We start from the raw sequence: 24,981 nt of genomic DNA, 5'->3' as shown, positions 1-24,981 counted from the left end.
AACTGAAAACCTTTCATTCTTTTATGTCTTGTTTGTCCAGTTAGATAACTTTATGGTTTTTACACACAGTGTCTCAACCAAAAGTAACCCCAAGAACCTTTCTTCGGCCTAGTCCTGAAGATGAAGCAATATACGGGTATGCTTTCAACACCTGGTTTTTCTCACCGTCTATCCATATTGCTTTTTTTGTTTTCTTGGGCTGGTTTCTTCATCAGTGGTTTTCCCCTATACAGTCCTATGCCAAGAAAAGATAACTTGGGTTCTGTATTAAATAGCTGACTGACAACATTTAGGATGAACTTAGTTTTTAAAAAGGAGGCCTAATGTATATGCACAAGACTGCAGGCCCCCTACATTTGTATGTACAGTCTCTGATTTCATAGTCAGACTGGTTCTAAATGCAGATTGCTAGTTAAATACCCACCTTTGCAATTTGCAGGCACAAACACAGTAATTGCACTTGCAAATGTAGGTATGTATCTTTATGCATGGTTCTTGGCTCTCCTCTATTTTAATCTATGGTCTCTACATTTCTCTTTGCATCTTAGATTTTTGGATATTAATCTATATAAAGGGCATTGATAGCTTTGAAAAGGATAAAACGTTAGAGGCTGAATTATCATAAAGTAAGGCCTAAGGTCTGGGTGTGGGGTTTTGTGTGTGTGCCTGCCTGCCTGCCTGCTTTTGCGCACACCCATTCCACAGTTGTATATACACAAGCTGGAGATTTTTGCAGCTAAATGTCTATTTTCTCAATCCCTAGTTTGTGTAATGAATGCAGCTGTGGAATCTGCACACTGAAAAGCAGGAACAAAATGTCTGTGGACCTAGGACCTAATTTTTTAAATGTGATAATGTTGACCTCTAGAGCTTTGACTGTCTAGAGTCTGATATTTGAAATCACTAAGGTGCTTTATAAGAATACAATCTGGATGCTTTCTTTATATAAATTATTAAATGGGGAAATGGGCTGGTGTTGGGGAAACAGTAATAAATCAGTTGGAGATCTGGATTGAAGGGGTGAACCCTAAAGAAGGGGAACTGAAGATCTGTTTGTTCCAAACTTCCAGTAGAGAGTCAGGTTTAAAGATCTGAGAACTGATTAACTTCTGAAAGGCTGTCTCGGGGTCAAGTCCTGTGTATTGTAGATATGGATAATGGGTACAAATTGATATGTCAGTGTTTAGTTCTGGTTCAGTTAAAGAGAATTTATGGGACAGGCTCTAACTGGTATGTTGAGCGAATGATAACAGAAAGGCAGTGCCCTCCAAGTATATGAAGGTCATCCAGGCATACAGCATTTCTGGCAGAGAAAAAGCTGAACTTACTCCAGTACTTGCTGTCTCCTTGGAACAAGAGAGGTTTGATTCAACTTACCAACTGGGCATTCTTGACACTCTGCCCACAGAAGAAAGTCTGAAGACTTCCATGTTATCCGACTCTCCTATTAACTACCTGATAGATTATTACACTGCATTCTGCGTAATGTAGAGAGGGGGAAAAAATCTGAGTGTGATTACTCATAATTCATTTAAACTGGTATATTTTAAAAACAGCTCTTCATGTGAGGCAGATGGCCCAGTGGTTAGGGTTCTAGCTAACGACTGGGGAGACCTGGGTTCAATTCCCAGTTATGTCACAGACTTTCTCTGTGGCCTTGGGCAAGTCACTTAGCCTCTCTTTACCTCAGTTCCCCATCTGTGCAAGGGGGATAATAGCATTACCCTACCTCACAGGGGTATTGTGAGGAGACATACATGAAAGACTAAGAGATTCTCACATAGTACAGTGATGGGCCATATAAGTACCATAGAGAGATTGACAGCAAGCATACTTAAGTTTACTTCCTACAAATGATTCATGTCATATGCATAATCTTTGGCCTGACTTTTTCTCTTTCTGCATGTGAATACTCTAGTCCTAATACGAAGATGGTAAAATTCAAGAAAGGAGACAGTGTGGGTCTACGGCTGGCAGGTGGGAATGATGTAGGGATATTTGTTGCTGGAATTCAAGAAGGCACTTCAGCTGACCAGGAAGGGCTACAGGAAGGAGATCAGATTCTTAAGGTATCCATGTAAATGTTCAGCCCTGCAACTAAAACTGCTTGTTCCTTGATACCATGTGAAAGAAATCGCTTTCTTTACTTTCATCAATATGAAAAAACCATAAATCCATACAACTTTATTCCTAGGGACAAGGTCACTGTTCCTAGAGCATGATTTTTTTTATCTGAATTCTTAAATTTTGACATCTGCTGTTGAAATTTATTAAGATTCAATAGGAGAAGTAGTTGGTTGAAATGTTACATGACACAAATGCCCCAAGATGGAAGTGGATACACTCACTAGTGACTCCTCCAGCTGAGAAAACAGACCATGGAGCATGAGACCAGAGTATCTTCCCCTCTCTCCCACCCATCATTTAGCTTTTGTCCCTCTATGACCTGATTATTTTCTCCCTTCCTTTACTCACATTTTAGTGAATAAAAGGTGATAGATGTTATTTTATCAAAACTCCTTAGGTTTCCCTCCTTGTTGTTGTTGTTGTTTTTGTTTTTGTTGTTTTTCTACCCAAAAAATCTCTTCTGAGACTGTGGCTCTCCTCTTTCTGTCTATCATGTCCTCCTCCTGAGTTTTCTCTCCTGTCTAAATCAGTTGGGCCTGATCCCAAAGCACTCTGAAGTCAATAAAGATTCTAACTGATTTCCATGGGGTCTGTCTCAGTCCCATAGTCCCCTGCTTCTCATGTTTTCATTTCTCCAACTGCTTGCTGGCCTGAACAGGTTTTGAAATAATTCCTTTTCTGAAGCACTGATTCTCCTTCCCTGTCTCATTTTTCTCTCTCAGCTTTCCTTCTGCAAATAGACCCTGACTGGCCCAAAGACCTTGCACTGGGAGCCACTGCACTCCAGTACAGCTCTTCCCCTAGTGCCTCAGAGTTGGTCCAAGGGAGTGAACATCACTTCTATGTCCAGATAAACAGCCGAGACACACATGGAAAAGGGGGTAGGGTGAGTGCAGTTGAGAGGCAACCACAGAAAGATGTGCTCACAACGCTAGGTGACCAGGATGCTGGATGATATTGAAACTAGGGTACAATCCTGTGATGAATTATAACCATCTGGAGCATACCAGTGCATCAGATTACTTGAAGTTCCTTGATTACTTAGCACAACAGTATACTTAGAATACGTGGGATTTTAACTACAGAACAGCATAATATGTGGAAACAGATATATCCTTACCTGGAAATGGACCTTTTCTTATGTGCCCTGGCCATCTGTGCACATGTTCAGGCATTTTGTAGCCCTTCACAGAGTGCCCTCAACATCAGGGTACTTTCAGAATGTTACTCGTAGTTATAGGTAATCCATCTTCTACATACCTATAATGTCCATTGGCATAAACCAATGAACCTCTGTATTGATGATGATATTTTTTTTTTTTAAAACCATAATAAAACAGCCTTTTCCTTTCCTCTTTTAGGGCTTTATTACACTAATAAAACATTTATTTTGCATCAGGTAAACATGCAGGATTTTAGAGGCATTGTGCGGGAGGATGCTGTTCTCTACCTGTTAGAAATTCCCAAAGGAGAAACTGTGACCATTTTGGCTCAGAGCAAATATGAAGGTAGGCACCTGGTACCAAAAGTGTGACAATGTTTGTTATGATTCAGTGTGACAGGCACTGAAAAGAACAGTAGGCCTTTCAACTCAGCTGTGTTTTGCTGGGGACATCACAAATGCTCTTTCTCATACTCACTTTTCAAAACACTTTTTAATTGCCCTCATTTTAAGTATTGTAGAAAATTATTGCTTTTGTGTCCAGCTGACTCCCATCCTGGACATGTGGAGGAGGAGAGGTGGGCTGGCTGCTTCACCATTCAGCTGGTCAGAGAAGAGCCCTGCTCCTCTACTCATCCACCCAGCCTGTAATAAGCACCTCTTGCTAGCTCTGAACCTCTGCCATTTAGTTCTTGTCCCCCATACCCAGTCGCTTCTACCTTCAGCAGCCAAGATGCTGCTCCTTGCTGCCTTCCCCTTCAGTCATGGGATCTGTAGGGGGATTGTTGTCAGATGTCAGCAATACAGGGCTTTTATCCATGAGGCAATAAGGAGCAAATACAAATGTTTGCTTGTTTGGTTTTAGATATAACCGCGCGCGTGTGTGTGTACTAGAACACTTAGTAATGTACACAATATTTTAAAATTGGAAATGTAGGGAGACCTGGGAAAGCTGACAGGGCTGCATGAGGAATCTGAGTTCAAATATCCAGTTCCCTGTGCTGGCAGTGGTTGGGAATGCTATGGATGCAAACCCCGAGGCAGGAAAAACAGTTTTGTGTTGCTCTGCAGTGCAGCGCACCTCTCACTTCCATTGGCTGACTGAACCAATGATGTTGACAAGTTCCAGAGTGAATCAGATGGAATGAAGGGCAGAGGTGGAGGAGCTTTTAGGGAATAAAAGGGCGGGCAGGCATAGGGAACATGCCAGTTCACCTTTTCTTTCCCATGCTGGGGGCGAAGGGAAGAAATTTCAAAGTTTTGTGACTAGAATAACAGCTTAATCTCTCCTTCACTAACCTTACACTATTTAAGGTAGTAGGCTTGAAGAGCAGGTGAGTAAAACACCACCCACAGCAACTATGTCAGAGCAAGGTATGGGACATCTATTTAGCAAAGTTAAACTAAATGATGTCTTCTCTTCCAGTGTATAGAGACATAATGGCCTGTGGCAGAGGAGATTCATTTTTTATAAGGAGTCACTTTGAATGTGAGAAGGAATCTCCACAGAGTTTAGCATTCACCAGAGGGGAGATCTTCCGAGTAGTTGATACACTGTACGACGGCAAACTGGGTAACTGGCTGGCTGTGAGAATTGGAAATGAACTGGAAAAGGGCATCATTCCAAATAAAAGCAGGTACATTGATTTCCCACCTGCCCACCCAATGTTTAAAATAAGAGATTCTCACCCTATTCACCGTTCACATAACCCATTTGGGAGAGGAAGGAGGGGAAAAGAACATGGACACCGTCCATCCCTCAAGCAATCACATTCATAACAATAGTGTGTGTGTAAAATTAACTTTTAAAACTGTGGAATTAGTCGGTAACAGCTGAGCAAAGATGACCTTGTAGCGAAGATACTGCACTCAGACCTGTGAGATCTGGGTTCTAATCCCAGTTCTGCTGTAGACTTCCTGTGAGATCTTGGACTAGGCGTGTACTTTTTCAATGCCTTAGTTCTCCATCTGAAAAATAGGAATAATACTTTCCTACCTCAAATGAGAGAGGAGAGGGTAAGATAAATGAATTAGCATATGTGAGCCACTCGGGAATTACAGTGATGAGTTGTCATAAATATAAAGGGAACCTTCCTGTATACAGTACTATAAAATCCCTCCTGGCCAGAGGCACAAAATCCTTTTACCTGTAAAGGGTTAAGAAGCTCAGGTAACCTGGCTGGTACCTGACCAAAAGGACCAATAAGGGGACAAGATACTTTCAAATCTCGGGGGTTTCGTCTGTCTGTTCTGTGAATGCTTGCCGGACACAGATCAAGGAAGCAAGCAATCCAACTCCATTAGAATTAGTAAGTACTAGCAAGGGAATGTGTTAGTTTATTTTTGTTTTGGCTTATGATTTTCTCTGTGCTGAGAGGAAGGTGTATTCCTGTTTTGGTTTTTTTTTGTTTGTTTTTTTTTTTTGTAACTTTAAAGTTTGGCCCAGAGGGAAATCCTCTGTGTTTTTGAATCTGATTGCCCTGTAAGATTATCTTCCATTCTAATTTTACAGAGGTGCTTCTTTTACTTTTTTCTTTCTAATAAAGTTCTGTTTCTTTTAGAATCTGACTGGTTTTTTTTGTTTTGTTTGTTTGTTTTGGTGTCCTAAAAAAACCCCAAGGTTGGTCTGTGCTCATCTTGTTTATTCTCAAGCCTCCCCAGGAAAGGGGGTGTGGGGGCTTGGGGGGATATTATGGGGGAGTAGGAACTCCAAGTGATCCTTTCCCTGAGTTTGTCTAAATCACTTAGTGGTGGCAGCGTTATCTAATCCAAGGTACAAGGGAGAATTTGTGCCTTGGGGAGTTTTTAACCTAAGCTGCTAGAAATAAGCTTAGGGGGTCTTTCATGTAGGTCTGTACCCTAGAGTTCAGAGTGGGGAGGGAACCCTGACATGAGTGCTCTGGAAAAAGCCTCTAATACTTTTCTGTATAGCTACATGTTCTTAGGGAACGTGTGTTTTCATGTCTTGACAATTTTAATTGTATTCTTGGAAGTACTGAGGGTGACTGAACTGTTGTGGGAAGTTTTTGGCTAAATTTGCTTTTACAAACTCCAGTTAATTCAGACAGATTTTTTAAAAGTGCTTGGTTATCTGGTGTGCTTTTAATGAAGAATTGCAGAGTGCAGCAAAGTCGTATCTAAGTGATATTTCTTTCAATATAGTCGCAGTTTTATTTTAAGAAAAAATCTTCAATTCTCCTATACAAAAGTTCCTAAAGTTATATGACTTTACAGTGTACTTCCATGATGTCCTGCTTGGTTTTCCTTTCCTATGTGGTGCACCTTAGTCTATTCCTTGTTATACTGAACTGATTAAGGGGGCTTTACCTTTTGGACTCAATTTAAGATATCTGAGGAAGAGATGATGGAGAGCGGGAGGTGGTCTTTAAGCAATTTGCCCATCATTTCATGATGGGTTGCTTCCTCTCTTTCCATCTCCACATACACCGCTTTTTCCTTGAGCAGCTACTTGGCATACATTATGTTTGTCATTTGCCTTAGCAGCCAGAGGATTGATTCATGCACAATAAACCTTGCAGTTGAGGCAAGTCAGAGCATCTCTCTGATATTAATTTTGTCTGCTTCAAGGCAAGAATCCCTGGATACCCCTCCAGATTGCCTACCTGCCGAGTTATCCATTGTAGTTACAAATTCATATCCTGGATTCTGCTGAGGTTCTTCCTTTACTGTGGCATGTTTTCCCTTTGATTGCATTTTTCAAATGGATTCCATGCTGTTCCTTTCAGAGCTGAGCAGATGGCCAGTGTTCAGAATGCCCAGAGAGATGGCTCGAGTGACAGGGCAGATTTCTGGAGAATGCGTGGCCAACGATCTGGAATGAAAAAGAATCTGAGAAAGAGTCGTGAAGATCTGACAGCGATTGCATCTGTTAGCACAAAGTTCCCGGCCTATGAGCGAGTTCTGCTGCGAGAGGGTGAGTGGAACTTTACAGAACTGAGCACCTATTCACATCTTGCTGTTATTGCCCAAGTGTTACTGTCATTTATGTGGCAACTTAAGTGTCGCCACCCGTCTTGGGTTCTAGGCTAAATGAAAAGTATAACAGAAAATGGTAACATGCTAATCTCCTGGTCAAGATTCTAACTTCTGAGCACTGTTCCCTCTAAGCTGTGCGCATGTGCGCGCGCACAGATCCTAAACCCTATGCACATGGCAAAAATTTGCACAGAAGCACAACAATTTGCACCGAAGAAATTTTTTGCGCACACGGCCTGTCAAAAATTTGAGGGAGCATTGCTTCTGAATGCAGCTGTTCTCTGCTCTAAAAAGTGTCACTGCAAACACTGCTTCTTGGAAGTCCATGTTTGTCTCTTCTTCACTTCTACATCAAATTTGTTCACTTCACAAGTAAAGAGATGTTTTGTTTTTGGTATTTTTTGGCCAGCCTTGCAAACATAACCTAGGATATGAAAATCTAGCTGTGTTCTTTCTGGCTCATTCATAGACACCTGTAATAATGATTCTTTAGGGCAAATGCAACCCTCAGTTACACTGGTGTAATCCCATTGCTTTTATTAATAGAGTTGCCTGGATGTAACAGAGGGAAGAATTTTTGTCCCTGTAATAATTCTCCTGATGTTACATGAGTCAGGATAGTTTCCATTCTCCTGCGTTGTGTTGGTTCTATTGGGCTAAGAGGAATAAAAAGTAGTAAAAACACTTTCAGGGGACACCGAGCACAATATGGCCCTCTCCCACTGGCTTACAAGGACCATTATGTTACTTGCATTGGCCTCAGAATAAGAACATTCTCTCCACTCTTTGCCACTGTAAAGTGCTCTGACCCTGCAAATGCTTAAGCATGTTTGTAACTTTAATCATCAGAGTAGTCTCACTGCATTTAGTGTGGCTTCGAGAGCTTGTCGTTTACTGCAGGGCAGACTAGGGAAATTGTACTATACATCCTCAAATGGCAGAGTCTGCTCAGCTGTTCTTGATTCTGAATAATGAGAAGGACTATCTACGTGTTTCTTATTTCCATTCTTCTCCCTTCCAACTTTTTATAAGTGTGGGTGGGGGAAACAACCCTCTCACTTTTCCCCATTGGTAAGTCATACATGAATTCCCTTCACATTAGGAAGGGTCCTGCATGAATCACTGGGAACCAAAAGATGGGAGGGGAGGGCTGAGTAGGGGTGGGGGGGGGTGTAAAATGTATAATATGGAGCTTACAGATACTTCCAGGATATTAGTCTTAAAGATTAAATTGAGCTTTTTCTGCATGTTTGTTTCAATATGTATTGCCATGGTGATTTTATATGTAAAGACCTTCTGTCTAAATATTTTTTTCTTCAGCTGGTTTTAAGAGACCTGTGGTGATATTTGGCCCCATTGCAGATCTAGCGATGGAAAAGCTGTCAAACGACTTCCCTGATCTGTATCAAACTGCCAGTAAGTCATTCATTACTTTTTCTTCAGCAGTTCGGCTCTTCAGCATTGAATTTTGGGGGAAGGGTAATTTGAACAGTCATTTCACAACTGGAAAAACCATCTGTTGTCCTTGCAGAGACAGAACCCAAAGATGCAGGTTCAGAGAAGTTAACTGGTGTGGTGCGTTTGAACACTGTGAGGCAAATTATTGAGCAGGTAAAGTATTTCTGTTTGAAAAACATTTGCTATCGGAAGCAGACTTTGTTTATTTATTTATTTATTTATTTTGTTCCTAAAAACTTGGAGAAAGAATTCTAACATATTAATATGCAAGAAAATAAATGTGTTAATGTGCATTTGAAATAAAGGCAGAACTGTGGGGAAACTGGATCACCATTCTTACTTGATTCTTGTTTTTCTCATTTCAGTAATTTCCTGTGAATATGTACTTCAGAGACAACATTAGAGAGGAGCCCACTTATGTTAGCCATGAATTTGGCCCTGTATTAATCCAATTAAAATGTTCAGATTTTTAAAAAAGCTATTTGTGGACCTGCCTAAGTTTAAACCACACCAGGATCCAGTGCTTGAACAGAGCTGGAATGTTCCAGAATGTCATCCTGGCTCTACTGTATGTATGGGTACATCTACACTGCAAGTGAAGTGTAATTGTAGAGCAGGTAGGCATTTTCACACTAGCTTTAACCTAGCTAGAATGGGTAACAAGAGTAGTGAAGATGTGACGGCCCCAGTACAAACCTGCTGAGGACTCTGGTTATGTACGTGAGTTGATAGTCCAGGCTGAAGTCTGTGCCGCCACACGTTCGCAACTGTTGTTAGCCATGCCAACTGGATTAAAGCTAAAGGGGGGTATGCAATACACTTCGTTTGTGGTGGAGACATACCCTATAACTGCCAGGGCCACCTTTACCTTCATCCTAAGCTCCAACTGCAGTCGTGTCCATTAAAAAGTCAATATTTGACAATAGTTACTACCTATGTATTTGAAATAGGAAATAGCTATGGTAACTGTGTGAAATGTCAGCAAATGCTGACTTTTTAAAGATTACCACTGGAACTCCAAAGTCCAAGGATGGCAACCAGGAAGCCTGAGGGAGAGAGAACCTGTGTAGGCAAAAGAAATATGTGCCGAGGTGAAAACATGACCCCATTGCAGTCTATGGCAAAACTCCCATTGACTTAAGTGGGGCCAGAATTTCACCCGAGAAGCCTTTCCCAGAGTGTAGTTTGCATGGGATGAGGCCTACGGAGGATATTTGCTTTAAGTTTTGGCAGTATAGTAGGAGGCTGTAACTAGTGGGAAGTGTGAGCTGTGTCCTGGCTTTTCACGCCACATGAATAGCAGCCCAAAGACTGGGAAAATAATTGTGGTGAGGGAAGGTGATGAGTGGGCAGGGGCACGGTAAAGAGATAGGCAGGGTGGGAAAAGAAAAGAAAATCTCTATGCAAATAAAAGGAAGATAATGAAAACAAGAGTGAAGGGAATAAAGAAATGGGAAACAGAGTAAGAAAGGTGCACACAATGTCAGAGTTAGTATATTTGTATCTGAGTTATAGATTCCAAGGCCAGAAGGGACCACTGTGATAATCTAGACTGACTTCCTGTCTTATGCAGGCCATAGAACTTGCACAAAATATCAGCTCTTTTGGATGTTTCTAATCTTGATTTAAAAATGGTCAATGATGGAGAATCCACCATGACCCTTGGTAAATTGTTCCAATGGTTAATTACTCTCATTGTTCAGACTGTATGTAAGATATACATTTTTAATTTATTTAGCTTCAACTTTCAGCCATTGGATCGTGTTATACCTTTCTCTGCTACATTTAATTGCCCAATATTAAATACCATGTTCATATATGGTTTTATTTGAATGTCCAAAAAATGTCGGTGAAAGGAGAGGGGAGGTCCCCATTGTAGTCCCAGCATGTGGTGGGATTTTGGGGAGAGATTTGGGCCCCTTATGGCCCTGGTTGGGAGGGCCATAACTGGCCTTTTTTGTTTTCCCAGCTCTTTCGTTTTCCAACTACAGCATTGACTTGGGCCTTGCTGCTAATAAAGGCTCTTTTCCAGACAACATTCTGGTTGTGCATTCAAATCTGTAGGCTCTACAGCTTTAGTCATTCTAATAATGTCAGACCATCTGCACCATCTCCCCAGCAGGAGGTTTTCCATTATCTTCATATCCTCTTCTTGTTAACAGAATAAACATGCTTTGTTGGATGTGACTCCTAAAGCGGTGGATCTGTTGAACTATACCCAGTGGTTCCCAATTGTAGTATTCTTCAACCCAGACAGTAAACAGGGTGTGAAAACTATGAGACAAAGGCTAAGTCCCACATCTAACAAGAGTTCCCGGAAACTTTACGATCAAGCAAATAAGCTGAAGAAGACTTGCTCCTATCTTTTTACAGGTAAGCAAGAATATATTTCTCTTCCGAAACAGTGGTGGATGTAGGAGGAAGAATGTGTGTGTTTGAGAAACTAAATTAATACTGTTCAGAGTAAGAGATCATCTTGTACAGTAACTTGTGGTCTTGTGAAAACCCTTCCTAGACAATTAGGAGTTCACTGTCTTGATGTATTTCATTATAAAGAAATGTTCATATTGAACCTTACTACTGTAATAAAACTATTGCTGAAAAAAAGTGAATAATTAAAGGGCTGGCATTTATTCAGCCCTTTTTTTCCCCACAAGCCAACAAAAATGCAAACATTGTCCTTTAGAAAGTGGTCTAGTAAAAATGACCATATAATTTTCTTGCATTGCCCAAAAGATTGGATAAAGTAGGTGCACTGAGATTTTAGAATGAATAGAAAAAATATATGAAAACACTAATGCATATTTTTATTTAAAATGACTACAGCTACCATCAATTTGAATTCAGCCAATGATAGCTGGTACGGCAGCCTCAAAGATGCAATTCAGCAACAGCAAGTTGAAGCAGTATGGGTATCGGAAGGAAAGGTATGTGGTCAAACAGCTCATACTGTACGTGCTAAATTGCCCTTCAGAGTGGTCAGATGGCAGCTCATCATCCTAAATACTAAACACATGTGTGTATTGAAAAGTTATACTAATCTGAAATCTTTGCAGTGGGTAACTAAGACAGAAAAATAGTACAGGATAAAAGTTTCTTTCTTATTTTTTTTTTTAATAACTTGATCGTGTTGCTCCTGTTATTAAAACCAAGGCATATAACTGCTGCTAGGGCATATATATTAATTTTTTATTGGAGCTATTTTCACGTTCCTGGGAGATCTAGAATTCTTGCAGTTTCATGTTGTTCTGTTTCTTAGGTGTTGTATACAATAAATTTTACTGCAAACTAAAATGGGGCATGAAGTCAAATCTAATCCTTCCACTTTTATAGATGGAAGGAATGGATGATGACATGGAAGATCGCATGTCATACCTAACAGCTATGGGTGCTGACTACCTGAGCTGTGACAGCCGCTTGATCAGTGACTTGGAAGACACAGATGGAGAAGGAGGTGCATACACGGACAATGAGCTTGATGAGCCATCAGATGAACCAAGTGTTTCCTCTATTAGCCGGTCTTCTGAGCCTGTGCAGCATGAGGAGGTAAAATATTTGGACTGTTGGCAAGACAGTTGACTTCCTGAAAGTCATGTGTGTTGTAAAGTGGTAATAGAAAATGTCCCTTGTAATTGGTGCCCGAGAAAAGTATATGATTCCAGCTGCAGCATTATGCTAACTCTGGTACAGAATTATAAAGTCATATTAGTTCTAGCATAAAAATTAAGCTGCTTGCCTAACTCTCTAGTTTCATTGATAGTGTCATCTGGAGTGCAGATATTAACTTTTACAGTGATAGTGGTCATGCCATTGCCAGTAATGTGACTACTGGTAATTGGCCCACAAGGCTAGGGTTAAAACAAGTCAAGAATTACTTGAATATTCTTGTGATTAACTTCTTATATTTTTGTAGAGTATAAGAAAACCCAGCCCAGAACCAAAAGGTCAAATGAGAAGGGCTGGTAGCAGAGAGATACTTAGAGATCCTAGCCCACCTCCAGCATTCAAGCCCGAGCCACCTAAGGTAATTTGTGGAAATCAATTTGAAGATAGAGTTCATCTTTCTAAAGAACCCACTTGGTGCTATACATCATGGGCTATGTTTCTTCTATTAGGGTAACCCGCTGTTGGAAGCTAAAATGCAATTTGGGAGGAGGAAGGCAGGGGAATTGACAAAGAGGATTGTGAGCTGTCGGAAGAGCTTTGCAGCTAGTTGGGAAGGGAATTCTTGAGATTTAGAAGTGGTACCATGTGTTTCGTTAGAGGGTTTGGTGACTAGCTGGAAAACTACCCATTTCTCTCCTGATCTCTTCCCCAGGGGAATTCTGGCATTCTTGCTCCCTTACCACGCCCAAAACAAAGATCTTCCTGAATGTCTCACCTGGGGAGAAGTTCAGACACACCTTAAATCATCCCTCCTTTGTAATTTTAATAAGCTGTCTGCTGGGAGCTGGTTCAAAATGGCAGCGGAATGGCAGGAAATCCTCTTGGCTTTTTTATTTTTACCTTTTAAGTAGTAGTGCCAAACTGTGCTCCAGTGTCACTTCAAGAAAGGTGTTGCAGCTATTAATGAAATCCTGTGTTCAACCCTCTGACTTTCTTCATGGACACCAGCATTGGTTTGCATTATGCAAAATACACCAACTAGACAGTTAAACGACCATCCTTTCAAATATGCCTTGGCAATAGAGGTTGGGCTGGGTAGCAGTACATGTAAATGAAATGATGATTGCAGGGAGAATAGGCATGTGTCCTGTGTAATAGTTTCAGCTTGGAAGAATATTCTCCTCCATATAATCCAGAAAAACCTTGTGCTGTTTCTTCCTGTTCTTTCTCTTTTCGTTCCAGAAATCTTTAAAGAATTAAATAGACTGGTCAGATTTTACTGCTCATTATAACATTGCATACAATGTAAGACTTAATGTGACTAATTGTGTCCCTATTCAAGTCAGTGACCAATATACCTAAATACTCAGTGCTCTGATCCCTTATGAACAAAGATGGGCAATACAAAAATGCACAAGCAATATAACCAACTTCAGCATCTTTAGATTAATATTTTCATTTGAAGTTGCTGCTATGTGTAAACTTCAGTGTGTTCTTAATACCTACAGAGTAAACTACAAAACAAAGAGGATGTTTATGACTTTCCCAAGAACTATGAATCCAAACCAAATAGCTCTAGCATTGTCAGCAATGAGACTTCCACCATATTATCCAAGGCAGCAGCACCTCCTGTTTCTGTGAAACCTGCGTTTGGGCGTCCTATACTGAAGACATCTCAGCCAGCAGTTCCAGCTGCAGAGGAGGAGGAAAAGGCAGAGGAAGATGTAAATGGACAAGAGAGTGCTCCGAAATCGGTACTGGGGAAAGTTAAAATATTTGAGAAGATGGATCACAAGGCAAGGTTGCAAAGAATACAGGAGCTACAAGAGGCACAGAATGCCAGGGTAGGTAGCGACCTACTTTTTCAGTCTGTCCTGTATATTTGTTTAGATATAATAATACAAACACACATTCTGTGCTAAAAGCACCCTCAATGTGGAATTTAAAAAATCATTAAAAAGAAAAACAGCAGCACATTTCTCCCTCTCCTTCCAATCTATCATTATACCAATTAGCAGTCAGCATACACATTAGGAATCAAAATTGCCCTCAACATCACATTATTCCTATAAATATATATATAGTTTTATTTTGGGAAGGAGTAGGTATGGGGGATACGGATATAGAATATGTTCTACTAAGCGGTTTCCTATAGTAGCTACTATAGGTTAATGGCTTTGTTCTTTTTTTTATTTCTGTTGTTTTGGCAGTACAGTGTTTTACTTTTAAATTAAAAACTATCTCATTGTGGGAGTAGGAAATAAGACCAGTCATCCATTTGTATTTTAGTTCCTTTACAGAGGAACTGAGCTACATTGCTCAGTCTAAGATCTCCTGACTGTATAAACTGAAAGGCTTTTTTTTTTTTCCTTCTGCTCTTTTTAAAGCTGGAAATGGCCCAGAAACACCCAGATATCTATGCTGTCCCAATCAAAACACAGAAGCCAGACCAGAACTGGCCCCAGCCCATGAGGTAAGACAGATCCATTTGAAAATACTCTTCTGGTCTATATTTACTACACCAGCAAGAGCAACCTGATTATGCAGCTCTTACTCATGCAAGTAGTGCCATCAAGCCCTGACACTGCCAAATTTACACGGTGTCAAAGATGAGAGGCTGTAGGGCTGACCTGCCTTGACAGTAGTCACTTCTGTAAGACTTCCTTTCAGAATCTTTCCTTTATATCTTTTTCAGACTGGTCCATACTGCTGCGCTTGAATTACTCAGAGAGAATCACACAGATTTCATATATTACTAAGAGATTCATGGCGCCAATTCATTTTGTGTCTCATAATTAGATGTACGCACAGGATCACTTGTACTTCAAACCTTCAAAGTTGTCCCTTATGTGTCAGAGATTGGATTGTTGTTGTGCTATACTAATCAATATTTGAAAGTGGTTTGACAACTTTCATGGCTTAGAGTGGAACTTCTTGGGGTATAAGGTAGTACTCAACGTCAGTAAGGGTGGTAAAGTCTGATTTTACACAGTCCATTATTATATGCATTTTATGGGTGAGGAAAATGGGGTTAAGTTACTTGCCCAATGGGAGACAGTGAGTCAGTACAGAGTCAGGAGAAGAACTATGGGACTGATCTGAAGTTAATGGGAGTGTTTCCATTGAGTCCAGTGAGTTATGGGTTAGTTCCCAGATATCCAGTCTTGGTGCCTTAAACACTTTACTGTGCTTATTCACTAGTATGACTTGGATAGTCGCCCAAGCAAAATCTTGCAACAAACAATTTGAAGGCTCTGTTTTGATTTGGAAATCTTCTAGTTCTCTCGCCCTTCTCATTTGTATCTCTTTTGGAGATGGGGAAGGCCTAATGAGTTGTGAGGTTTTTTCTTTTCCTTTTTTTTTTTTTACAGTCAGCTCCTTTGGTGGATTAAAGTATAATCAAATTGGGAAGGCCCCAAAACAGTCACTGCAGCATTTCCTTGATGAATTTATTATTGCAAAGCTATAGGAATTATAAGCTTATGGCATCTTTGGTTGTGTTTTTAGGGAGAGTAAAATATTTAGTTTAGCCAAATATGAAGATAAAAGAAACAAGCAACTGATAATTTAAAATGAGTATTCATAGGAAGTGTAATTAAATTGGGTAAATCAACACTATTAAACAGCATCGCTGCTTTATTCTAAGTCATTCAGGATCTTAAAATGCTTCCTCTTGCTAGTGCTCAGTATGATATCAATAGAATGATAGCTGCTGAAAATCAGTGAAATCCCCCTCCTTTCCTATGTAGAAAATTATTAACATGTGCTGTGTAGTGCTGTTTATATTCTATATAAATAATTAGCTTTATAATCTATATAACTTTTTTCAAACCACTTAAAAACATAGCATATAATTGGCATGTCCTCATATCTTCATGAACAGTTTGCAGTTGATTACAGGTTTGTGTTCTTCCACTTTTCAGAACAGAAATTGCTGACATCTTTACTCTCTTGTTTTTTGCTGTGCTAGTTGCAGACCTCCAGAGCCTCAGAAACCCCCTGCCAGGACTTACCTAGAAAATCGAGGAAGTTATGGCAGTGATGCAGAGGAGGAAGACTACCGTCGGCAGGTATCAGACCATTCCAAGCGCGGCTATTATGGACAGCCATCCAGATATAGGGACACAGAATTATAGACTCACTAGCACATACATCTGTAATACTGTTTTCAGACTCTTTTCCTTCAACAGCCAAAATAGAGCTCTGGTTAGTTATAAAGTTATATTTTTGTTGGAGGTCATAGGGTGCTCTACATGAACTTGGACATATCCACACACTGGAACTGGAGGACTTACTTTTTGAGACTATTTGTTTTGAGTATCTAAGAAAAGAAATCACTTTTGCCTGAATGTTGTTGCCTGTTTTATAAGGACCAATACCCATTCAAAAGCTTGTATTAATTCTTGGTATTTTCATAGTTTAATGTTTGTTAAAAAATTTAAACTTTTTTCCTCTCACTTAAAACTGCCTTTTTAGACTGTTCCGCTGTTATGAAAATGTGATCAAAGACATAACACTTTTTAATGCAAGAGAACTAAATTCAAGAAAGAACTGTAAGTGCCTTTAACAAGAAGTGTCTTAGATTGTTCATATTGATACCTGATACTTGTGCAAAGCCATAATTTACTAAAGGGTGTTTTACTCTGTTGCCTAACTTTTGTATCCATTTCATGGCTATAATTTTCCCGGCATGTTATTTTTCTAAGCTAATAGATCAGTGTTCTGCTTTTCATAAATATTGACTGCACAGGGGATAGGTGTGTACCTTTGTAGACTAGCTGGTATGAAGCCAGGAAGGGTTGAAATTGAGAAAATGATGTAGAAATTCAATTAATTATGTCTTTAAATTGATATGGACCACAAAATAATAAATGGATATATTCTAGACAGAAATCTCACCTATCTTTTTTATTTCAAGAAGTAAATATTTTGGTAACGCCTTGTATTTTTATTAACTATTGCATTTAAGGTGCTTGTTTGTTTTACGGCCTAGTCTTGCACTATTGAATTTAGGGGAGGTTTGCTGTTAATGTCATTGGAAGCAGATTTAGCCCCCATTGGGAGCCTCAGAACACTAAACAAAACCAATCTTCAACATGCTGAATCTGGAAAGAAGATACAGTGCTACAGTGAGACTTTAAATACGTAGCACTTGAACCTTAGGGCATTTTATTTCTCTCTCTGCTCCACTGGAAAAAAAAAATGCTTAGAGGGATAATAGAGAAGTTTCTTGTTTTATAAAATTTTCACTTACCCATAGAAAATGGTCTAATTTAAAACACACCAAAATATAACTTCCATAGTGTTTTGTTAGGCATGGCATTTCACACAGTAGAATTTCACTACTTTACTAAGGGAATAGATCAAAACAATCTTAGGTGGGTTGTGGAGGAGGGTTTACTATGTAGCTCAAAACTTGAAAGAAAAAAAAACCATTGCCAATGGTGAGTTAGTAAACTCTTCTGCATAATTAAATGCTTCCATTTAAAGATTTGAGCTGGTCTAGGCTTTTATAACAGTCATTGTACTTGAACACCTTGCATAACTATCAGTTCACTGGTTATAGTCCCTCATGTGATCTAATTTAGTTTAGTCCCCTTTTCTTAGGCGGAGGAATCCCATAAATATTAGTGAAGTCATTCTGAGTCTGAAGTCAAAAGGCCTTGGTCCTTTGTTTTATACAGGCTGGGAGACCCCAAAAGTATGTGGCACCATATACATCCTCACACAATAACAGCCCAGCCCTGTTAGTACAGTGTTCTTTAAATTATTTATATATAATTTACAAAAAAATTACATTAAAAGAATGTTAAGGCTGCAAAGTCAAGCACTCAAAAGTTAGCATATGTCATATTTGTGGTTGCCTGTGTAACTTAATTCACCTCCCCCTTGTGTGTATGTATTATGAGACCACCTTTAATTACATGATTGCATACTACTTTTTCCACAGGACTCCTGCCTTAGTCAGTGCACATGGTGTATAGTGCTCACTGAATGAGTAGTTATTCAATATTTATTTTTATCCTAATCATTCAGTGTGTCGCTCCAGGCCTTGTATGACCCTACCATTTATTTACTTTAATATTGGATTCAATTTAGTTTTCATTGCCTCAGATTCAGTGTGCTGTGAATCTTGTATGGGTGACCAGTAACTGAGGTGTAGAAGCTGACCGAGGAGCACAGAAGGCCTTCATAGCTGAGTAAGGGTCCATTAAGTCTTTTGGTGCCTAGAAAGATGAGGTAATTTGGTGTTTTGGTACCCAGGAGACATTTGAGGGTCACGTACCAAGCGGGGAATACATTTCCGCTTTCCCTCCCTCCTTTCATTTCAGCTTGGAAAAGAGATGACTGGGGGTGGGGGGATATGATAGAGGTCTATACAATCATGACTGGTATGAAGAAAGTAAATAAGGAAGTGTTGTTTACTCCTCATACCACAAGAACTAGGGGTTACCCAATGAAATTAATAGGCAGCAGATTTAAAACAAACAAAAGGAAGTACTACTTCACACAATGCGCAGTCAACCTGTGGAACTCTTTGCCAGGGGATGTTGCGAAGGCCAAAACTATAACAACAGTTCAAAAAAAAACCAAAAAAAAAAAACTAGATAAGTTCATGGAGGATGGGTCCATCAATGGCTATTAGCCAGGAGGGCCAGGGATGGTGTCCCTAGCCTCTGTTTGCCAGAAACTGGGAGTAGATGACAGGAGATGGATCACTCAGTTGCCTGTTCTGTTGATTCCCTCTGAAGCACCTGGCATTGGCAGAAGACAGGATACTGGGCTAGATGCACCATGGGTCTGACTGAATGTGGCTGTTCTTATGGAAGGGACAGAGATGGCAGAAAATTTGAGGTGTGGAGGATTATGGGATTTGAATTCGTTATTCTCCACCCCAGCAATTGGCTGCCCCACTGTACCCCCCACCTCAAGATCTGCCATTATATCCAGAAACAATGGGTAATCAGATGAGCTTAACGTTTTGGCTAAAATGATATCGGTAAAACATTTACTGTTGACTTTAAATTGTCGTTAGACTTTGGTCTTAACAATCCACTGAGATAAATGGAGCAGGTCAGATCTCTCGGAGCATTGTTTCAGGCACTCTGCAGATTCAGTTTCTACTTTGATCCATCAGTTTCTGGTTGGTTTATGTTCTGAACATTTTTTTCCTGTAACAGTGAGGGATATAGACTTAATTTTTTTAATTACAGTTTCAGTTCAGGAGCAGAGTTATTCAGTAGGTTAAGCAGCATTGAATTTGATCCACTAGTTTCAACGGAGGTGGAGTTGGTGTAACTGAGGTCAGAATTGACTCTGTTTTTAGTTAAAAGCTATTTAGTTCCAGGGTGTGAGATTCAGTGACATACCTCAGTGAGAGAATGTTAATGTAAGAGCTCAACTGTTTGTTGGCACAATGGGGCTCAACTACTGTATAGATGGAGAGCTTTTGCAAGAATTATGATAGATATTGTGAGCCTCAGTATATTGGATCATCTTTTGTTAAATACATAATTGCTATTTAATGTGCTTTTCTTTTACTCTAGCCAACATTTAAACTGGAAAATCCTAGCTGTTGCAAACTATGCACCACTTATCTCTATTTTTTTCAGGGTCCTGCTTATCTCAGCAGCTGCTTTAGATTCTTAGAAGGTTAGCGAAATTAAGGGGGAGAGAAGTGTCAAATGATGACCTTGAAAAATCCTACAATGCCTTCAAAAAAAACTGTTAGAAATTTTTTCCCCCACATTCCATTTGACTCTCTTTTTTCACCTCCCTCTCCAGTTAGGCTATTGGATTGCTAGATTAGTAAAAATTATTAAATATTTTCTGATTCCACCTGTTCTGTACAAAGGCTTTTAACTGATTTTAATTTTTTTAATTGTTTACCTGAAACTTCTAATAAGTAACACATTTTGGCCTGAAAAGGTGAAGATTATGTGCTAAATTTGTGGGAATAATTAAGAGAGAATGCATTAAGAGGAGTCTGAAGCAGAAACAGGAAGAATACATGGAAACAGGTATTCCTTTCTTCAAACAAGAATTGCTATTGTTATGGCTCATATAGTTGCCCTGAATGCATAACTAGACTTTTTTGAATGCCATGCAACAGCAAAATGATTGAGGCATCTTAACTATGCCTTGATATTTTTGTGATATGGAGAAAAAACAGTGTCAATTTTACTTTAGCATAATCAAGAAGATAGCTCTCGTATTGTCTGCAGGACACTACTCCAGCCAGATGATTCTTATCACAGACTGAGATATCTTTGGCAGTATGCAGGTAGATTAAGTAGTAATTCTCTTATTATTAACATGGAATGACTATAGTTCAGTTTGAAGATGGTGCTTTAATTCTAAACCCCAAATTTTAATTTTATTTCTGAGTTACTCAGAAATTACCCTTAAGAGCTAGTTTCACATGCCTGATAAACATCCATTTTTAAAAAAGGGGAGGAGGGGAACATTTAACAATTTAACACAGTTTTTATAATGAGGCAACTGTACTCCAAGGAGTGCTCCAGTGGATTATGGCTGCTTCTAATAGGCAGCCAAGCAAGTCTGCTTCCTGCCTCGGCCCCCAGCTTCATGAGCTGGAGCCATGGGGTCCCTCTTAAGTCAGGATGTCCCAGGTTTCCTTGTAAAACTTACCTAGGTGAAACCCAGACTGGTTCAATTGCCAACTTTTAGCTGGGCGCTCAAACTTTGCAATCGTCCTTTTGATTCCCTGGTTGTCTCTGCTGCATCCACATTTTTTGGCCAGCAGCTATGTGCCACCTTCTGTTTGGCCAATCAGGCAGCTAATCCTTGTACTTAGCTCTCCCCCCACCAGCGGTGAGATCTCTCATAGAGGGGGTCAGGGAGGAGTCCAGGGCAGGGAGCACTGATAACTAAGCCAGGAGGGGAAGGAGAGAAGGGAGTAGGGTAGAGTCACTTTATCACTTATACCACAACTTCTGAGCAGGGAGCACAGCCCAGTCTGTGTGAGAGGTTATTGGGAAGGCAGGAGGAGAACTGGGGGACTGGAAGCATGGATCAATGGGGGAGGGTAGAGAGGAAGAAATGAAGGGCTGAGGTAGGGGAAAGAGAGACTTAGGGGGAATTTGGGAAATTAAGGGCTGGTCTACACTACGGGGGCAGGGGATCAATCTAAGTTACACAACTTCAGCTATGTGAATAACATAACTGAAGTCGACGTACTTAGATCTACTTACTGCGGTGTCTTCACTGCGGTTTGTCAACGGGAGCCACTCTCCCATCAATTTTCCCCTTGCACTTCTCATTGAGGTGGAGTACCCGAGTCGACGCTAGAGCCATCGGCAGTTGATTTATCACGTCTATACTAGACTCAATAAATCAATCCCCCAGCTGAATTGATCGCTGCTAGTCGATCCGGTCGGTAGCGTACACAAGCCCTACCACACTGGGGAAGGAAAGAATTGATGAGAAAGGAAACACTGACTTGGAGAGGAGGGAGAGGAAAGGAGAGAAATGACAGAATGGCAGGGAGAGTTATAAATTTGTCTGGGGGTAATTGATGGATTTGGTTAGTGGGATGCCCAGTTTGGCTCTTGAAAATTTGCATTAAAATCATACATAAATGTATGCATTTTTCCAGGCTTTTAGTTGCACCATTGTAGGCAGATCTAATGACTTTGCAGACTTCCATAAAATGATTAATGGCTCAGGGTTTAAGGCTAAGCTATTTCAAGGGATGTCCTTGCTGATCATTTTGTCCAAGAGATAATCAATATCATCCTATTTAGGTAGAGAAGCACACTTAGCTCACTGCTTCGTTCAGGAGCAGTGGTAACAGAAAGAATTGAAGAAGAGTATAAAATGGCTGGAAACTGGAGCCTTCTGATTTCCTCACCAGGCCTTACATATGCACCTACAACATCACTGCATGTTATGACAGACAATACATTTGTACGTTTTGTGCACAAGGTTATCTGTTTGACTTGCAAAATATTTATGTGCAAACTTGGACACCAGTGTTCCAAATTTAGCCCACATAGTACAGATATAATTGAATGTTGTTTGCTCCATTTGCTAAAACAGCAGGGTTAAAGGACAAGTTAAGCACTCCTTGTTCAGGTGATATTCCCATTGTAGTCAATTATGAGTCTTATGAACTGAATAGGGCTGTAATCATAAAGTTGAATCCTGCAGATCAAGTAAAGGCTGAAGAAGGCCCTGAATGTAACAGAAGAGGTGCAGTCTATTACTAGATGCAGGGCCTTGCACAGCAAGGGTCTTTGGGGAAGAATGTATTCAAAATCTGCTAATTCACTAGGGAGAGGATTGTCTCCCAGACCATTTGGATTACTGTATATTTTGCTCAGTATAACAATGGACTCTGGAGGCCTCTGCTGTCTCAAAAGTATTAAAACATCTCAAAAAAATAGAGACGACTCTACTTTTCAGAATAGTAGAAAGTACATTTAAAAAGTTAGGTTTTGTTTTAATAATTAACCACACTTTCTGCAGATAGAACAAAGGTGTCCCACTTCTCTCCCTCCACCCCCCACCCCGCTTTTTTTTTTTTTTTGGACTGCATATATCAATCCAAGTATGGAAAGTGAATTAATTAGCCTGGAAAACATTACTTGTACCGACGAAGACAAAAGTAAGCAGCTGAGACTGAGTGAAATTTATCAGATTAATAGTGGAAAAACTAAAACTAGATGCCCCAAAACAGCTGCATAATACTAGTGAGCCTTATTTAATTATATTTATTTGTTTGGCATAATGGAATCACATAATTATTTAAAAAAAAAAAAAAACAAACCTCAGTACAACTCACAGACACACTAACTGGAAGTGTTATTCTGTAATAACAAGACTGGATATGGTATTCAAGGCCCAATCGGCAAACCCTTACTACTGGGCCTAGCACTTACTGCTGTGAGTAACCCATTGAAATCAGTGAGACGATCCATTTTAGTAAGCACTGTGCCTGGTTGTCTTTGTAGTGTCAGATGCTAAGGTGATTAATGGTATAATAAATATTGATACATATATAATAAATATCAAGGATCTGATGCAGAGCATTCCCAAATCTCAGCGAAGTCAAACACTACTCAAAAATAACTATGTTTATAGGATTTTGAAATCAATGGGGGTTGTGTGACCTTGAAGGGTTACCCTTGATAAGAGCCTGTTTTTCTCCTAGCTATACTAGATGGTTGTGACACTAAGCAATTCTGTATTCACACCCTGCACACTGTTGTAATACTTTGTGCAAAATATGCCTTGTGAGGTATCACTGGAAAACTAATAACTCACTAATAATTAATTTTCTTCCATGATGTATGTATGTGGTGGGTATTAAGAGTTATGAATATGCTAGAATTATGACTAGCGTGTGTGTAAAGCGGGTATGTCCAGGTAATTGTTAAACAGGTCTGTCCTACACAAAGGAATCTGTGTTTACCTCAATTTACAAATTAGCAATAAACAGGACCATCAAGACAGCAAGGAGAGGAGATGGCAGGAAACTTAAAAGTTTGCATTTCAGCAAACACAAGGAGAAAGAGCATGGAGCTTCCTTCACCACCAGACTCCATGCCACCTTCCTGACAGCTTGAATAAACTTTACTTTGACGGGTACCCTCAGAAGAATCCATTTCAAAGGTCTGTTGGTCTACTGCTCTGAACCTCAAGAGATAAGCAATGAATCAACTTATTGTATACAATATTACTATATTATAAGAGTGCATAGAGTTAGGACTTTTCTGAAAGCTTATGACCCACTAGTGATTGGTCTAATTGTGAAATGTATGTATAAACATTATATGAGGTAATATGGATACTTAATGATATTGTGTTTTAAAGTCTGTAGCCAAACAGAGAAGAACAGCTTTCCTCCCAGACAGGAGGGAAGCTAGCTATTGACCTGTCTGTTGTGGAAATTAAGCGTGGAGCAACCAAAACAATGGAAGCCCTATTTAAATACAAAGGGATGGGAAGACCAGCATGAGGCCATCCTGCCTCTTCAAACAAAGTCAATGAACTTTGCAAGATATAAGCAAAGACAGAAGCCATCTTTGGCACCCATCACTAGACAGACACAAGGGAACAGAGCTCTTGTAAGCTGAGAAAGATGGGTCCTTCAACCAAGGACGGGTCAAAGTCTCTGGAAACTGAAGGCAGGTGAGAAACCATTTTAAACAATGCCTGTACCGTGCTAGATTAAGTTTTAAATGCATGTTTTCACTTTAATTTGCTTGTAACCATTTCTAACTTTATTCCCTTTTCTTGGCATCACTTAGCCTATGTCCTATTGGTAGTAAATGTATTTTATTTTTACTATAAGCCAACTCAGAGCTGTGCTTAAATGAAAGGGTATATTTACCCGTTAAGTCAATAAGCTGTGATGTGCTTTTGTGTCTTTAGAGGAACAAACAGACTACATCATTTCTGCGAACTGCCCAGGAGGGGGCAGGACATTACAAAGCACATGGTTTCGGGGAAATTCAGGACTGGGAGTGTACTGGGGTCACCTTGCTCGTTATAGCCAAAGCTAGTAGAAGCCTGAATGGGGGTGTAGACAGGCAGCTGGGGTCAGAACTGCTGTACCAGGGCTGCCTAGCACACAGATACTGTGTGACTTTTATGCTTGTTGACTG

The 24,981-nt window shown here is 40.0% G+C and overlaps 1 protein-coding gene and 1 long non-coding RNA gene across 8 annotated transcripts in view; one reads left to right on the top strand and one right to left on the bottom strand.

Annotated features, from left to right (window-relative positions):
- TJP2 (tight junction protein 2) overlaps positions 1 to 17,229 on the top strand; it is a 91,680-nt gene extending 74,451 nt beyond the window's left edge. For 6 of the 7 annotated variants that reach the window (XM_074953278.1, XM_074953276.1, XM_074953274.1 and 3 more), the window contains 14 exons: positions 70 to 136; positions 1,919 to 2,069; positions 3,527 to 3,635; positions 4,716 to 4,926; positions 7,036 to 7,223; positions 8,606 to 8,701; positions 8,817 to 8,896; positions 10,906 to 11,116; positions 11,570 to 11,670; positions 12,077 to 12,289; positions 12,657 to 12,767; positions 13,858 to 14,193; positions 14,737 to 14,822; positions 16,320 to 17,229. In XM_074953278.1, coding sequence (XP_074809379.1) covers positions 70 to 136; positions 1,919 to 2,069; positions 3,527 to 3,635; positions 4,716 to 4,926; positions 7,036 to 7,223; positions 8,606 to 8,701; positions 8,817 to 8,896; positions 10,906 to 11,116; positions 11,570 to 11,670; positions 12,077 to 12,289; positions 12,657 to 12,767; positions 13,858 to 14,193; positions 14,737 to 14,822; positions 16,320 to 16,485 — 2,126 coding nt within the window. In that variant the 3' untranslated portion in view covers positions 16,486 to 17,229. The remainder of the gene's footprint in view (positions 1 to 69; positions 137 to 1,918; positions 2,070 to 3,526; positions 3,636 to 4,715; positions 4,927 to 7,035; positions 7,224 to 8,605; positions 8,702 to 8,816; positions 8,897 to 10,905; positions 11,117 to 11,569; positions 11,671 to 12,076; positions 12,290 to 12,656; positions 12,768 to 13,857; positions 14,194 to 14,736; positions 14,823 to 16,319) is intronic. The other variant, XM_074953277.1, reaches the window with a different exon arrangement.
- LOC141987691 (uncharacterized) overlaps positions 1 to 24,981 on the bottom strand; it is a 49,158-nt gene that overhangs the window by 10,033 nt on the left and 14,144 nt on the right. Inside the window, exons 3-4 of the long non-coding RNA XR_012639603.1 lie at positions 13,250 to 13,595; positions 6,913 to 7,121 (exon numbers count right to left, since the gene is read on the bottom strand). This is a non-coding gene — a long non-coding RNA (uncharacterized LOC141987691). The remainder of the gene's footprint in view (positions 1 to 6,912; positions 7,122 to 13,249; positions 13,596 to 24,981) is intronic.

This window comes from Natator depressus, chromosome 5 (assembly GCF_965152275.1).
Source record: "Natator depressus isolate rNatDep1 chromosome 5, rNatDep2.hap1, whole genome shotgun sequence".
NCBI lineage: Eukaryota > Metazoa > Chordata > Testudines > Cheloniidae > Natator > Natator depressus.
Note: the sequence above shows the minus strand (reverse complement) of the source record. Positions and strands in the feature narration are given on the sequence as shown.